At 44.7% G+C, this 17,228-nt stretch overlaps 2 protein-coding genes across 5 annotated transcripts in view; both read right to left on the bottom strand.

Annotated features, from left to right (window-relative positions):
- Positions 1 to 17,228, bottom strand: part of LOC125440894 (amyloid beta precursor protein binding family B member 1 interacting protein) — a 198,855-nt gene that overhangs the window by 141,140 nt on the left and 40,487 nt on the right. The window lies entirely within an intron of this gene.
- PDSS1 (decaprenyl diphosphate synthase subunit 1) lies at positions 41 to 17,197 on the bottom strand. Its single transcript, XM_048510993.1, has 11 exons — positions 17,067 to 17,197; positions 14,679 to 14,743; positions 13,735 to 13,867; positions 13,491 to 13,621; positions 10,345 to 10,486; positions 7,025 to 7,136; positions 6,815 to 6,924; positions 3,954 to 4,034; positions 3,236 to 3,349; positions 1,979 to 2,059; positions 41 to 501 (listed from the first exon to the last, which is right to left on the bottom strand). Exons 1-11 carry the CDS (start codon positions 17,169 to 17,171, stop codon positions 361 to 363), a joined length of 1,215 nt encoding a protein of 404 aa, XP_048366950.1. The 5' UTR covers positions 17,172 to 17,197; the 3' UTR covers positions 41 to 360.

Genomic DNA, 17,228 nt, shown 5'->3' with positions numbered 1-17,228 from the left:
ATTTTGTTATAGCAACATCAAAGAGCCAACACGCCAGAGATTTGTAAAAGTGATTTGTAACACATTGATTGCATTTATTCTCGTTATGGCCTTGAGTGTTGACAGTGAACAATGTAAACAATTGCCTGCACGAGACAATCCACACATCCTCAGAAACAGCCGCGGGGCATTTGTATCAGTTTCGTAGACTGCTTTCGTCATTTTATATGGCTTTCTTCAATAAAACTCATTTCTTCATATTTTAGGAAAAAAATGGAAGGTAATTAAAAAAATTCATAACTACATTGGAGGTGAGCTAAGGTGTTGTGGTTTTAGGTACAGTCTGGTAAATAGCTGCCACCATGGGTGGAAGGAGGCGCGTCATTTGTCTCGCAGAAGGACCATTTCTGCCACCTGTATGAGGGCATCTCTTTCTGGGGACGGTCGAAGTTTGCTGATCTCTTGTATTGCCTTGTGGCAGTAGCGTTGGGCGAGGTAGGTAGTTTGCTGCAGGCCATCACTCTGAAAAAAGGCGCAGAGCAGCTTTAAAACGAGTGTGAAGATGATTCCAACGTAGTGCTCAATTTTAGCATTTACAACTGCAGTTTTAACATTTCTGAACCACGTGAGTATACACTGCTAATGTTTTAATAAGCTCTAGTGCAGCGGTTCTCAACCTGTGGGTCGCAACCCCTCTGGGAATCGAACGACCCTTTCACAGGGCTCGCCTAAGACTCTCTGCATCAGTGTTCTCCATCTGTCAAATGGATAAATGTTAGGATTGGGGGTCACCACAACATGAGGAACTGTATTGAAGGGTAGCAGCATTAGGAAGGTTGAGAACCAGCGCTCTAGTGTTACATAACCATATTGCTGTTTTACATATTTGATATTTCATTGAAAGTGCTGTTCAGATCTAGAAGTAGAACACTGAAGATCCAAGTCAGCATATTTAAAATAAAATAGAAAAAAAACACGTTTCCATGGACAGTTGGATCCATAAGAATTGGATCCTGCAGAGAATGTTAATTGATGGAAGTCATTTCTTCCAAAGGAGTGGAACTTCCATACTGCTCCTAAGGAACACGACATACCCCCCCCCCCACACACACCAGAACAGCATGGGCCAGAAAGGGGAAAGTGGGGGAAAAATACCCTCCCCATTAATGCCTGGCCTTTGCCCAAGGGGAACCCAAAACAGTCTATATCTTTCTTCTTGCCTCCATTTTATCCTCACAACAACCTTCTGAGGTAGGTTAGGCTAAGTGTGAGAGACTAGTGGTGTAGTGGTTAAGAGCAGGTGCACTCTAATCTGGAGGAACCGGGTTTGATTCCCCACTCTGCCACTTGAGCTGTGGAGGCTTATCTGGGGAATCCAGATGAATCTGTGCACTCCCACACACACCAGCTGGGTGACCTTGGGCTAGTCACAGCTTCTCGGAGCTCTCTCAGCCCCACCTAACTGACAGGGTGGCATGTGGTGGTGGTGGGGGGGAAGGAGTTTATAAGTCCCTTTGAGTCTCCTTACAGGAGAAGAAGGGGGGATATAAATCCAAACTCCTCTTCTTCCAATTCAGGGTCACCCAGCTAGCTTCCATGGCACATAAGGAGTTTTGAACCTTCATCTTGCAGATCGTAGTCATACACTCTTAACCAATACACCACACACACATCTTGAATGTGTCACTGATGGGAACCCAGGTTCTGCATAGGAAATACATGTGCTTCTAAAAAGCTGAGTTTTCAGATCGTTCGAGAAATACACATTTCAAGAAACATCCGACACTTTGCAATACCAAGAAAACAAATGTCCACAAGAGCAAAGGTTAGAAACTAAAAATTCATAGTTGAAAAAGGTATGCGGGGGAAGGGGGGTCAATGGAGGAACAGAAAGTCTACAGCCAGATGGAATCACTTTAGCCAAGTATTACATTGGATATCATTATTTAACTGAACCATATAAAAGTGGGAATTAGTGTTCATTTTGTATTAGCCTTACCTGGAATACGCATTCATGTGCACGCTCAACATCTCCAGGCGAACTGAACCGCCTCATTATCATAGCATTGATTTCTGGAAACTAAGTGGAGCAGACAAGAAAAAAGTAATCCTTCCCTCCAAGAACTCAAAAGCAGAATACAAAAGGCAGTGGGAAATTATCCACTGCCTTGCTTAATTTACAGCTTTTAGGGTTTTTAAAAAAAAGAAATAATGGCTTGGATCAACCAGCATGTTCAAGGTTCTGGTCATAACCTTCAAAGCCTTAAACAGTCTGGAGCCTTCAAATATTCAGGATTGTCTTTCCCCATACATTCTCCAAACAGTGTTACACTTGGCTAACCACGATTTACTGGTGGTCCCCAGGCACAAAAACAATCTGGCTGTTCTTGGCCAGGGTCTTCTTGGATCTGGCCCCAGTCTGGTGGAATGCTCTGTCAAATCAGACCTGGGCCTTGTGAGATTTGGTGCAGTTTTGCAAACGAGGGCCTGTAAGACTGAAATGATCCACCAGGCTTCTAATTGAGGGCAGCAATGGTAGTCCTCAAACTGGCCTCTCCACCCCACTGTTCTCTCCCCTCTATTGTACTGAATGTGATTTTTAAGAGATAGAGCTCAACTTAATGATATCCCTTCATGGAATTATTGGCACCAGGATATACTGTGAAAGTTTATTGGCCACTCTGAGCCCGATTGGGAAAGAGCGGCTCATAAAACACATAAACAAGCAAACAAATAAATGTATGAGTTTGATAGAAGGATTTCACGTACCAGTGGGACTTCCTTGCCCTCTCCACCCATGCCACAACCCAAAATGCCCCCTGAAATGTTACTCCAGTGTCAGGCCTGCACCATTCTGGGCCTGCCAGCTCGCATGTCATTATCATCGCTCAAGGCTACAGAGGCCTCCCCACTGCTTGCATGAAACTAGTTCAATAGAGCTTAGCCGTTGACTCTTATCTGCCTTCCTGAGATGAGAAACTCACACTTGCAGGTGAAAATACCAAGTGGATTCAAGCAATAGAATGCCATGAGACATCCAGCAAACCATGCAATAGGACCAGGATCACAGCAATTGGAAGCCATGCCAAAAATGTATTCAAAATGTCAAGCAATGCAAGGAGAATGGAATTACAAAAGGAGGACATGTCTGCAGAAATGGCTGAAGTCAGCCAAAGACTACTGTTTACATTTCAGCACAGCACTATCAACTACCAGTTGTGTTTATTTTTCCAGGGTGATGAAGAACCTGACTTACCTGCTGACAGGCAAATAAGACAGGGCCAGTCGCTATTCCAAGCTTAAGGTCTGCTGATGTGGGCTTCCCTAACTGCCTGGAGCATGCTGTAAAATCTAGCACATCATCTATTAGCTGAAAAGGAAAAAAACACAATAATTAAAACAGCACACCATATCTAACTAAGAAGAAGAAGAGTTGGATTTGTATCCCCCCTTTCTTTCCTGTAGAGACTCAAAAGGGCTTTCGAACTCCTTTCCCCCACTCACAACAAACACCTTGGGAGGTAAGCAGGGCTGACAGAGCTCAGAAGAACTGTGACTAGCCCAAGGTTGCCCAGCTGGCATGTGTTGGAATGTACAGGCTAATATGGTTCACCAGATAAGCCTTCACAGCTCAAGTGGCAGAGCAGGGAATCAAACGTGGTTCCTCCAGATTAGAGTACACCTGCTCTTAACCACTATGCCACTGCTGCTCTGATTAACAAGGATATGATAATCAGATGAATTCACAGCAAGTCCAAAATACTCTGGCATCCATTGTACTGGAAAAACTAGTTTGTTTTAGGCAAGTTCGCTACACCGTATTTATCAGAAATAAAGATCCTCTGAAGATGCCAGCCACAGATGCAGGCAAAACGTCAGAGGAGAAAATGCTACTAGAACACGGCCATACAGCCCAGAAATCCCACAACACCCCAGTGATTCCGGCCATGAAAGCCTTCAACGATAAAGACTACCTGAAATGCTATGCCGACATTTCTTCCATATTGGTATGCAATCTCATGAATTTTTGGGTCAGGGCAACCCAGAATGGAAACCTGAAAGAGAAACACAACGGCCCTTGATAGTGTCCATTGTTGCAGCACATTTGCAGTAAGCATATGATAAGAAAACCACTCTAGCCTCCCTTAGTTCTTGCTTATTTATCCAGGCATGTACAAAACCAGCTCTCTTAGTAAATGCAGTGCCCCAAAGAACTGCATCATTAAATATATATTTAAACTCTGAATATAGATTGGATGTATTAAATATTCATTGCAGCTGCACATCACATTGTAAAGATAGGCTGCGGCCAAGCAGAGATGTAGCATAGAGCTACACACTGGTTGTCAAACAGCAATGCAGCAAAAAATTAACATCTACTGGTCTGATTGTGGCACACAGGATGAACACAAGAACCTGCAAGAGTAAGATGCTGTGCTAAATCTACTGTACAAATAAAGACAAAACTTAGAAAGTTGCACGTTCTCTGGAAGAGCTGCCAAGCATCTGGAATTTTCCCTTTTTTGATTAGCAAATGCATTTCCTAGTTCACTTATTCTTTTTGTTTTGTTATTTTTATGACTGTAGTCTCCTGCCACCTTTTGTCACTTAACACAGGAGAGAGAAGCAGACTAGGGATAATAAAAATAAAAGTACAACTTGGATTTTGACAGTCACAATTCAGTGAAATGATGTTCGCTCTCTTCATCATTCAGGGCTCCTGTACACAAAGGCCCGTTACCCATGGGATGCTTACCTTGAGACTGTTCTCTGTGCACTGGGCTTGCAGAGGGCTGTTCTCTCATTTCCCTGTTCAGTGAGGAGGCAGCCCGCAGTGCAACTGCTTGCACAGGTCTCTGGTTCTCTTAACTCCTCCCATCAACAGTCTTAAAGGCACAGCAATCTCAACTGATTATTCTCTCTTAATCGCTTCCCCTACACACACACTGAAATAAAGTTTTAAAGTCCTCCCAATCACTGGGGAGTGCGGAAGCAGAGTAGGAGAGGTGGGATGGAGCCAAACAGATGCCCTAATTGTGCTGCCCTTGCAAAAGCAGTCTGTTGTTTTGCATGCCTTCCCCCTTGTCCCTCGCCCCCACCCCCCATGCTGCTGGCTCTTTCCTGCTTCTCTAAGTGCACAGATCAAGAGCTCGCTCTCTCAATCTGTGCACTCAGAGAAGCAGGAGTCCGTGGTACGGAGGGGGGTGGGTGGAGGCAAGTAAAGCAACAGAGACGGCTTTTGCAAAGGACAGCACAAGTAGGGCATCTGTTCGGCTCCATCTCTCAGCTCTGCTTCCGCCTTCCCCGATGATCAGGAAGGCTTTTAAAACTTTTATTTCAGATGAGGCGTGAGGGAGTAGGAAGGGCTAGTGGTGGGCGGAGGGAAGATGCCTGGGGCTAACTGTGCTCACTGGCAAATCTTCCCACTCTGGCAGTGAAGCAAAAATTAACACTGTGCTGTAAGTAGTCTCACTTGCAGCAAAAGGTGAAAGTGGCGCCTCAGGAAATAGGCTGCAATGGACATTCACCTCTAACCACACTGCAAACACCTTTGTGCGTAACCGGCCAAAATATCTCATTGCAAGGTTTCTGGAGTGGCGAACTAGCGACCACATTTCATGTATGTTCAGAAATCACTAAATCATGATTTCCACTCATACTAGAGTGTTCTAAAAGACCAACTTCTCAATCATTACTCATTCTTCAAAAAAATCACCTTTTATACACAAGTGGCCAGAATATGCAAGACATATTATATTCATCTTAAGGGTAAGTTCAAGAATCTCTTGGAAACAACATTCAAGGCCACAATTTCGTACCTAAAAATTTGCTACAGAACAGATTGTGTGGGGAGGTATAGATAGCCCACCTTTCTCCCACAACAGGTACCCAAAACTGCTTGCATCATTCTCCATTCCTCCATTTTAAGGAGGGCATCTCTTCACCCCATTTTAATAAACGGGACTCGGAAGTCCAGTGCATCTTGGCTAAAAAGTCCAATGTGAATACATACTGCAATTCAAGCAGGAACACACAAGTGAGCATATTGTTAGCAGCGGAACATTAAGATGCAAAAAAGGGTACAAACTGCTCACTGGCTTTGCCCACTTCTGGACAGAGAAACAGACTGGAGGATGATTGAGGGACTGGAGCACCTTCCTTATGAGGAGAGGCTGCAGCGTTTGGGACTCTTTAGTTTGGAGAGGAGATGTCTGAAAGGGGATATGATTGAAGTCTATAAAATTATGCATGGGGTAGAAAATGTTGACAGAGATAAATTTCTCTCTCTCACAATACTAAAACCAGGGGGCATACATTGAAAATGCTGAAGGGAAAAAATTGGATTAATAAAAGGAAACATCTCTTCACGCAACACGTGATTGGTGTTTGGAATATGCTGCCACAGGAGGTGGTGATGGCCACGAACTTTAAAAGGGGCTTGGACAGATTTATGGAGGAGAAGTCAATCTGTGGCTACCAATCTTGATCCTCCTTGAACTGAGATTGCAAATGCCTTAGCAGACCAGGTGCTCGGGAGCAGCAGAAGCAGAAGACCATTGCTTTCACAACCTGCATGTGAGCTCCCAAAGGCATCTGGTGGGCCACTGCAAGTAGCAGAGTGCTGGACTAGATGGTCTGATCCAGCAGGCTCTTATGTTCTTAACACATGGTTTTCAGGGCTGTATCTCAGGAACAGAAAGGAAATAATGAAACATATCCCCTTTTGTCCCATGAACTAATGTAAGAACCAAAATTAAAGAACAGCCTAACAATTTCAGTTTTCCCTCCCCTGCATCACAGTATATAAGCAACAGGAGAGATGGAACGTACATACTGCTTTACAACTGTTTGCTATAAGACTTGCAGTCTTCTTGAATGACTTTTCAAGGTAGTGAGCGAATCTCTCATTTTCATTTTCTTTGGAACCCAGCTGAAGAAATTCACCTATGAAAATACACAAATATCGACAATGTCTGTTAAGTGGTTGACCGCACCAATTGAATCTAACTATGTACCAACTAGCTAGGTTGTTAAAAAGCCTTACCACGCACCAGATCTTCAATCACCTGCGTTATCAAAGAAACGACGGTTGTGTTTCCAATGCGTGCTAAAGCTACAGAAGCTGCAGAAAGGATAAAATCGCCTGCTAGGACCGCCTGGAAGAGAAAGATTCACCTGTGTGAACTTCTACATTTTGTTGCATTAGAGATTATATATAAATTATTATCCCCACCCCCCATTAATACAAAGAGCAAAAAATAACAATTACTTTAGAGATTTAATTTAACGCGTTCTCTCTTTAGCCAGTAGAATAGAAGTCTGCCAGCTTAAACATTTCAAAAATTTCTCTTTATTCTGGAAAATTATCTTTAGTGTCATCCCTCTAACACTACCTATGCACTGACTTGTCCGTCACACTATTGGCAGAGCCTCAATTTAAGGGGAATAGTGGTGTTAGGCTAGTATTGTCTCTGGTGGCAGAAGAAACCCAGGTAGTAGAAAATCAGAGAAAAGTGAGATCTCCTTTTCTAACCCCTCAAAAGTAAAAAAGTAACAGCTTTTCCTGAGAACAGGAAACTGATAATTGCTCATTATTATTGAAGTTTTAGCTAAACCGCTTTTCCAAGTCTCATGCAAATGTTCCCTTCTCCTGGAGTGTGCTACAGGGGTATAATCTTGACCTTACTTGTGCTCAAGAGAAAACTGAAAAAAATAGACTTCCCTTAGCATTCCCCAAATGCAAGACTTTCAGAAGCACTCTGAAAAGCTTCTGTTTTTTCTTTTAAAGAGAGCACAGATAAAAGTTTCTACCAGGTTCGCTGGTCGTATTAAATATTTTAAAATGCAAACATTCTCATGCAGGGATAAAAGCTTTTTCACAGGAACATGAAAAACCTATTAGAGAAACCATGCCCAAATAAATTAAAAAGTGTTCACACATGGCTCTTAACATGAGCAGTGGAATGATACATATGGTATTGGGTCAGAATCACACTTCCCATGCTCACTATCATACTTGACGTGCCCCATCCTCATATTCAATATTATTCTAGAGAATCTGCCCAAAGCACAAAGGCAATCATCACTTTTTAATGAGTTGGATTCCACACACTCAGGCAGATTCCACATAGGCCCAAAACAGCAGTGTGAAAACGGTGTAAAATGGTGTAAAAGCATTTGCACCATTTTCACACTGTTTTGACACTGCTGTTTTTGGCACATGCGGAATCTGCCTGAGTAACTAGCAACGTCATCTCTAAGATTTACACCAGGGGTGTTGAATTCATTTGTTACAAGGGTCAGATATGACATAAACGTGACTTGGTCAGACTGGGCTGTGGAGGGAGGTGGGGAACGGTTGCCACCTCAGCTGGCCACAGAACTGAATGGGGGGGATACCTGGACTGGAGTCCACAGTGGGGTGGGGTAGCTGCCTTGGGAGGGCTTATTAGGCCTGCAAGCCAGCTGAGGCACTCCCCCTCACTCTCGATCTGCCGCATGTTTGGCACCCCTGATTTATGCCTTTCCAAATCCATTGATTTCAGTGGACTTTCAAGGCCTTTTCTGTACGGAATGGTACTGTAGTCCTCTTAGCAGCAGCAGCGTAGTGGTTAAGAGCAGGTGTACTCTAATCTAGAGGAATCAGGTTTGATTCCCAGCTCTGCTGCTTGAGCTGTGGAAGTTTATCTGGGGAATTCAGATTAGCCTGTGCACTCCACCACATGCCAGCTGGGTGACCTTGGGCTAGTCACAGTTCTTCTGAGCTCTCTCAGCCCCACTTACCTCGTGGGTGTTTGTTGTGAGGGGGGGAGGGAAAGGAAATTGTAGGCCCCTTTGAGTCTCCCACGGGAGAGAAAGGGCGGATATAAATCCAACTCTTCTTCTTCTTCAAACAAGAAAATATCAAGGAGTCCAGGACAGGGTATACGGGGTGGTTGGGGTAAAAACTGCCGAACACACAGTTGGATCTAATCTAAATACTGTGCACAGAAGCATGATTGACATGCACCCATTTTAATGCCTATCAATATTCTCCAAAATATTACTTACCATAAACATTTCTGCTTTCCTTACTCTAAAAAATGGCAGAATGTATATTTTATGCAGCTACAATCCAGCTAAAATGAAGCACTTTTGAAGTCCCATGGCAATGTCAATGGGAGAAATTTAAAAACAAGCTTTGCACTTCCAAGACACATCAATGTGAACGTGAGATCCTGAAGAAACAGCTTCATACATAGTGAAGCCATCAATATCATCTACTCTGACTGGAAGACAAACACCCTGAACTGGAGATACAAGGGAGTGAACCAGGGCCTTCTCATGCAAGGCCTGATCACCATAACTAAGCTATGACCCTTCACTAGGTTGAATAAGATTCTCCTTTGGATGTGCTGTGCTCTGGTTTTGGCTAAATACAGCCCAACTTAGTTAAGTATGGCTGCAATTGCACAGAAGGCACATGTCCAGCTAACCTGGTCATCTATTTTATAGCTCCTTAAAGTGAAAACCTGATCTCTAAGAAGAAGGGTTTGGAATTACATCCCACTTTTCTCTTCTGTAAGGAGTCTCAAAGCAGCTTCCAAAACCCTTCCCTTTCCCTCCCCACAACAGACACCTTGTGAGGTAGGTGGGGTTGAGAGAGTATGAAATGAACTGTGACAAGCCTAATCCCATGCGAGCGTGGAATTATGGCAGCATATCTTCATCTGCTGATTAATCCCACCCAGAGGAGAGCCTTGGCTACTGCAAAATGTAATGTGCTGCCATCAGCTCTGCTGGAGGGAAGATTTAAGAATGTGGAACACTCTAAACGAGTTTGTTCATGTGATATGACTACGGTTGAAACACTTGACCATTCTTTGTTTCTATGCCCTAAATACAATAAGATACGCATGAAATAAATGAATTCCATTTTCTTTCAATGTTCTCAATGGAATGAGTGTTATAAGATACCCAATCTCCTGAACAGCTCTGATGTGCTCTTTTGTGAAACTGTTGCAAATTTTATACTGGAAATTAGTAATTTTAACTGTATTTCTTAACCTTGTTTTCTTTTAAAATGTTGTCCTGTTTTATATGCCAATAAAGGCTTGTGTTGTGAACTGTGACAAGCCAAAGTCACCCAGCAGGCTTTATGTGGAGGAGCAGGGAAACAAATCCAGTACACCAAAGAGTCCACTGCTCATGTTGGAGGAGTGGGGAATCAAATCTGACTCTCCAGCTCAGAATCCGCCACCCCTACATTTTAGCTTATTTTATTATGCACACTGACACTTTTCCAGATTTCAGCAAATTCATATTTAAGCACCCACCCTCAAAAAAAATTACAAGAGAAATTCATACAATTACTGACACACTAACCTTTCTTTCCCCCCAGATTTGATTGATGGTCAGCTTTCCTCTTCGTGAATTTGCATCATCAATGACGTCATCATGAACTAAAGTAGCTGTGTGGATCATCTCTGTAACGACAGCTACGGAACGCTGACCTGCCTGCACTTCCCTAAGATGGGGAAGGGGGAGAAATGATTCATGGCAAACACACTCAAGATACCCCTTAGATCAACGTCAAAAAGATACCAAACCCACCACAGTTACTGGTATCTTCTGGCATGGAGGTAGCATATATTCAGGGGTTGAGTGTCTGCTCAACTTATCCTTCCAAACACTGGCTTGACCATTCTTCACCAGTAATATGGAGCACTTTGCTCTTACAAGCCCCAAAGGCAACGGAACAATTCAGCATTACTTTTGGTTTGGGTTCCCCTCCCAGAGCAGACATTAGTATGTGGGAGAGAACAGACACACAAGAGAAAAATCTCTTAGAACTGAGGGTTAGTCAACAAATGAAGGACCAGTTGATAGAGAACAACAAATAGAACATTTCTCCCTTGAGGTGCTCTGGCTGTTACTGGAATAAACAGCTTTTAGAAAGATTAACCAGAGCCACTGTCTACTAATTCACTGTGAGATATGAACAATGAGAGCTAGGCACTGCAGTGCCACGCAATATGCTTCTCATTACCAGAGGACAGGAACAAACAATAGATGGCTATCACCATCATCCTTCACAATGAACTTCCGCAGGGAAGCTGGTGGGCCACTGTTGGGAACAAACGGCTGGGTCAAATTGTCTAACGAACTGCTCTGCATTCCACTATGAAAGTTCATTAGCGTAACTTACAGGGTCCTTAACAATCAAAGTAATAGAGCTACGAGGAGGTACAGGAATTTAATTAACCCCACAGAACTACACAGCAGAATGTTCCTATGGCTGGGAGCACAACACTATTCTATGCGGCACATTCACAAGCATATTAGATTAATCCAGTGGCTTCTTGTCCAGCCCAAAGTCCCAGGAACGTTATTGCATATATTGAACGTGTCCGTTCTGTTCGAACTCACTCACTGCTTGGGTTTTGTTTTCAAATGCTTATTTGCTCAGCTCACCATCCTCACAGGAGTCTGCCAAAAACAACCCAACTGCAAGTTGGAATCTGTAATAGTTCAGTGCAATCTTTTTACTAATTGCGCACAATGGGCCCAGAATGAAGGCCCGGAGCTAGGGCACCTTGGATTTGTTGACCTTTGTTGAATGCTGAGAAATGGCAACATCCCTTAGCAATTAGACAAGTGATACAGTGAGTCACGGCGTATGAACAGAACCTGCACAAGCACAAAATGATCACTTTTAAAAAAAACTGTTGGGCTGCTCACTAGGAGTAATTGCTGTTTGCCCTGGGAATGCTATCAAATTATTAAGGACAAATCTGCTTTGAGAACAAAAACAAGAAAGGGGTAAATGGAGTTGGCTTCCTTAGCTGTTGACCCAAAAAGAAGGTTTGAGAATGGCCTTTTCCAAACTGATCAAGCCTACTGTCCGGGTTCGGCTGCAGTGCCCGGACTTACCCAACTGAGTCTTGCACCAGCTGGCACTGCGGGAGATAGGAAGGCGGCAGAAGAGCCTCTTGCAGGGAGGGTGAAGGCCTTAGAGGCCTCAGAGGCCTTGTTCAAAAGGGAAGACAGGGAAGAGAGGAGGCTTAGGTCCAGCAAGCCCACAGCTGAGGCAGCTGTAGAAGATGGCCTGGAGAAGCAGCTCAGACCAGGCAGGGCCCGCCCGCCCATAGCTGAGGCAGCTGGAGAAGATGAGCTGGAGAAGCAGCTGGGACAAGGAAGAGGAATGAGAGGGCAGAAAGTATATAAGGAACTGGGAAAGGGCGAGTCTGGAGCTGCAGCAGCAGCAGGGAATGTGGGTGGTGGTGTGAAGAGACAAGGGAAAGAGACAGCTCAATGGTGAGAAGTGGGAAAGAGGGAAGAAGACCCTGAGGCCCAGACCTCCTTTGAGAACCTAGACCCCAGTTCAAGCTGGTCCCCACCCTGTACAGTAACAGGGTGGGAGTTGTTCACACAAGCTGTAAACACCTCTCCCTGTGAGGCCACAGGGGAGAGACAAAGCCCTGGAAACTCCTCTCCCTGTGAAGCAACAAGGGAGAGAGAGAGGGAGGGTGTGAACTCTCAAGCCAGACAGGGGAAGGGAGGCAAGGAGACCTACTAGGACAGGGGTCTGCAACCTGCGGCTCTCCAGATGTTCATGGACTACAATCCCCATTAGCCCCTCACACCATGGCCTGTACTAGGAGGAGGGTGGCGTGGGCGAGGGCTGCCCGTACACCCAGTGCTTTGTGGGCGCGGTGGTTTCTTGGCCCCTTGGGCCAATTGGGAAAGTCATTGTCTGGGGAGACCAACCCCCAGGTTAGGAAGGAGGGAAGGACACACCGCCCAAAGGGCCCGGGCGAGGGTGGGGACACCACACCTACTTTTAGAGAATAAAAGGGTTATAGCCAAGAAATAATTCTATGACATTATGAAGGCAGAGTGGGCTTTGCAACCCACTTACCTTAGCCCAGGGGTCTGCAACCTGTGGCTCTCCAGATGTTCATGGACTACAAATCCCAATTGGCCATGCTGGCAGGGGCTGATGGGATTTTTAGTCCATGAACATCTGGAGAGCCGCAGGTTGCAGACCCCTGCCTTAGCCTGTTGGAGCCTTCTGCAGGCCACCCCTCAGCCCAGCCCTGGTGGAGGCTCCGCTGGCTGAAGAAGCAGCCTGGTGGAGCTGGGCCGAGGGTTGTAGAGGGCAATTCTCGGCCCCCACATTGTGACCAGCTGGCGTGCGCCCTGGGACACGTGACCCCACATGTCCCCGTGAGTGCTCCGCCCCTGGTCTAACCCTTCTGGCTGGTCACATTCCAAAGGTTCTCACAGCTTTGATGGTGATCCCCCTGCGGCCAGATAAGGCAACCAGCCATATAAAGGAATATTTGTTGGCCAGTCTTTAACTGGAAATGACCACTTCCAACAAACTTTTTGCTCTGAAGATGTATGGTCAGGTGAAGAAGAGTTTGGTTTCAGTTCATAGAACATAGCAAGACATTTATTTTATTTAGGCAAGGAAAATGTGCTTGATATTTTCAGACTTTCAACAATAACCTAGTTTCATGACTTACTCAGCATTGTTATAATGAAAATTGCACGCCCGGGCCATGAGCACCACAATCACAGGTCGAAAGGCCTTCCCCTTCCCATCAAAGTAATATTCACACATTTCCTTCAATTCTGTAGTAGACACCCATAATTCCTGTAAACAAACAAAAAAGTACTTACAATAAGTACTTGCAAAAGTACTTGCATAATAAATCTACATTAGTCTCCTTCCAGTCATTCATCACTCATTCATCAAAGCCAACTCACCTTTTTAATATCTTCATAGAGATCTTTCAAATCTTTTCTTCCAAGTTTAAAAGGATCCTTATATTTTTCATCACTAATGATTTTACCACAACTATGTGTTTGTAGCGTTGTATGATGAAACCTTGCAACGGTACTGTTTGAAAAGAGTTCAAACATTAAAATTCGTTGAGAAAGTGATAAAGCATACAAAACTCTGAAATGCAAAACACTAAACTCGACATTGCAAGATGTAGCTTTCAGGGCATCACAACGGATTTTGAGGCTTTGGGAAGGAAAGATGAAGGATCTGGATACACAGGTTGTCATTTCATCTTGTGCCCAGGGAGGCAAAGAAGAAGACTGGAGGTGAACAGCTGGCCTTCCAGGTTCTGCCGCCGGAACATTTTGGCTTCTTGGACCATGATCTAAAGATGGATTGCAGCACATGGCTGTAGGTAGGAACATGTTTGCTAAGAGGCTCACAAACCTATCAGGAGGGCTTTAAACTGAGTTATGAGGGGGAAGGAGACAGTATTCAAGAGGGCAGGACATCATCAAATGCTAGAGATAACAGATAATAGTTACAGAGAGGACTGAGCGAATAGTTCAAGAACTGTGCGGAATAGCAAAATCCACTTGCAAACAATTGTGAAAGTGGATTGAAAGTGCATTATTCTGCATGTGCGGAAGGGGCCAAAGTGTTGTGGAGAGGGGAAGGAACAGTGATTGCAAGCTGCTTTGGGACTCCTCAAAGGCAGGAAAAAGCAGGTATAAAAACTAACTCTTCTTCTTTGAAAGAAAAGTGTTTCACTACCAGAAGTCCTACAAGACGCCCCTCCCCCCAAAAGGGGGGGATGCTACTGCTCAAACTGGTATCCATAATAAGTAGACTTCTAAAACTACTGAGACAGGTCAACAAAAACTCACTCTGGATGTTTTGATGTAATATAGAATGTAGAACTTACCGCCAAAATATACTACTGAGTTTTGGAAAGGAGAGGCTCAAACTTCCTTCAGAAAAATCAGCTATCTGCATGCAGTTCAAAAGAGAGACAAAGAAAACGTGACTAGTTGTATACAGATATATATTGACAATCTCCCCCTATAATGCCCAGCCTTCAAGTTAAAATACTGTGCACATGCCCAGCTCTCCATGCTCCCAGCTGCAAGATAAGGCAGCTGCCAACCAGAGACAGGCTTTTCAAGGCTGGCACCTCATTTATGGAATGCCCTTCCTCTTGAGATTCATCTGGTGCCGACTGTAATCTTATTTTAGGAACCAGTGTTAAACAACGTTCCTCTGCTAGAGGTCAGAGGTCAGACCCCATTGCGATTGAGAGAAGAGACCAACCCAAGTTCAATGCCCCTTTAGATTTGTAGGCTGCCCCCGTGGGAGCTGTATGGCCCAGTCCAGAATAACTGCTTTAACTGGAGATGCTAGATGTTGGATCTGGAGCCCGCTACACACAAAGCACATGTTCTAGTTCTACGGTTCCATTTTACAGAACCAGCTTTAAAAATAAAGTCTACAAAATCCAGCTTTGCAATTAAAACAAGTGGTAAAAAAAAAGATACTCTACAAATTTTATGAGGTTTTCCCACTGACAGTAATTATCCCTTACCATCAATGATTAGATATTCACAAGCCCTGATATGATCAGAGAACAAACTGTTCATTTTACTCCTATAAATCACTCAGTTTCCCAAGCACTTGCACAATGGTTCTTTGAACAGGCAAGGAAACTCTCCCAATTACTTCCAGAGGTGATAAGGCGTTTTTCTAGATTTGAGAAAGCAGAAGCATACTGTGCAAGCTCTGAGGTTGCATGAAACCCTCCTTTGGGCAAATATGAGCATAAGGAAAGGACAGCAAGGTCTTGTGTAATATATATATAAAGATACAGTCCTACCAGAGGCTCCTCAGTTACTTTCTCTAAAGTGGAAATGTGCCCTTGGGGAAGCTTGGCCTCGCCTTCTCTCACACAATACTTCCAGCAACCCCAGGATCACTGAGCTCTGATAGACATTTACCATATCCCTGAACAGCAATTCTTTCCTTGGAAAGCTAGCACAGCAAGTAAATTGCTGAATGAATATCTGAAAGAAACTCCCAAACGCTCAGGAGGGAGGTGAGAATTATCCAGGAAACTGAGACAAAAGAGTCCTCAGACACTTTACCAGACTCTGCAACAAGTGGTCTCTACAATCAACTTTATCCAGCAAATGCTACCCAGATCTCACAGGGCTTTGAAAAATCTCAATACTGCAGATGCACTGGGGGAACAAAAATACCCACAGCTCCATGGCAGTTTCCTGTCTAAGTTTCTTCCTTTTGTTTCATTTGCTTTTTTTGTTCCTAATATTTCACTTCCTGCTTTCTGCCTATTGCTTCACCACCTGTTGAGTTCTCCTGCATCTGGAAGTTTCAAGGGACTTTATCAGTGGAAAGTGAATCAGAGTATAGAGTGACTCAAAACAACTCTGATCTACCAGATTTCCCACAACCTCAGAACACAACAAACGGGTTTCCGTGGGTTTAATTTAAAATAACATATTTTCAGAAAACTATAACACCTTCATTCTGTCTAATACACATCTAAAGAAGGTTCCCTTAAAACCATATTGGGGTAATATGACACAAAGATTCCAATCCAATTCCAGAGAGCCACCACGGTGTAATGGTTAAGAGCAGTGGGCTCTGAGCTGGATTTGTTTCTCCACTCCTCCACATGAAGCCTGCTGGGTGACCTTGGAACAGACACACTTCTCTCACAACTCTCTCAGCCCTACCTATCTCACAAGCTGTCTGTTGTGGGGAAAGGAAGGGAAAGGAGTTTGTGAGGAACTTTCAGACCTCTTACAAGAGAGAAAAGTGGGGTATAAATCCAAACCTCTCTCCTCTTCTTCTTCAATCACAATACCCTGGGAGGAAACCACTAACAGTGCAGCCAGCTCCAGTGACCTTGGAACAGGCATTCCACCTTCTCCCTTTGAATGCACAGCTTTCTTTGCAAGATGCGCTGGCTTGCATACTCTTTTATTATTTTATTCGGAAACCCTGCAATAGTTTTTTTTTCTTTTAAGTAGCAACTATCTATTTGGGTTGCTCCACTCCAGCTCGGACCCCGTCTGGAATTATAGACACCAACATCCCCCCTCCCCCGGCCATTATCTCTAGGTCTTCCCCCCCCCCATCTTCTCTGTTTTACCCCCCACCCCTCTCCTCAGCTCAGCCAGCCCAGGACAGCCCCGGCCTTTGCCGCCCAGAGGCGGCCATTGCTTCGCTTCCTCCTCCTCCATTCATTCCCCGTGACCTCCATTCGCCCCGGGCCCGCCTCACGCGGCGCACTCACCGCCGGCTGCCTCGTGCGGGTGCCCAGGCTGTGCCAAGGGCCACCCAGCCGCCTCGCCAAGGCAGCGCAGGAGCAGCAGCAGCACCGGTGCCACCACCAGGACATGGCGGCGACTGCTAGCGCCTCTCTCCCGCCAGGCCCGACTTCATAGCCGCCGCTTAG

This window comes from Sphaerodactylus townsendi, linkage group LG11 (assembly GCF_021028975.2).
Source record: "Sphaerodactylus townsendi isolate TG3544 linkage group LG11, MPM_Stown_v2.3, whole genome shotgun sequence".
NCBI lineage: Eukaryota > Metazoa > Chordata > Lepidosauria > Squamata > Sphaerodactylidae > Sphaerodactylus > Sphaerodactylus townsendi.
This window is presented reverse-complemented; position numbering and strand designations above follow the sequence as displayed.

Excerpts from the sequence above, each read along its gene's own strand:
- PDSS1 (XM_048510993.1), bottom strand. The coding sequence starts at position 17,171 with ATGTCCTGGTGGTGGCACCGGTGCTGCTGCTGCTCCTGCGCTGCCTTG. Across the intron at positions 13,868-14,678 it reads CTCAGTAGTATATTTTGGCG|TACCGTTGCAAGGTTTCATC; the intron begins GTAAGTTCTACA and ends CTTTTCAAACAG. Across the intron at positions 10,487-13,490 it reads TTTCATTATAACAATGCTGA|GGAAGTGCAGGCAGGTCAGC; the intron begins GTAAGTCATGAA and ends TCCCCATCTTAG.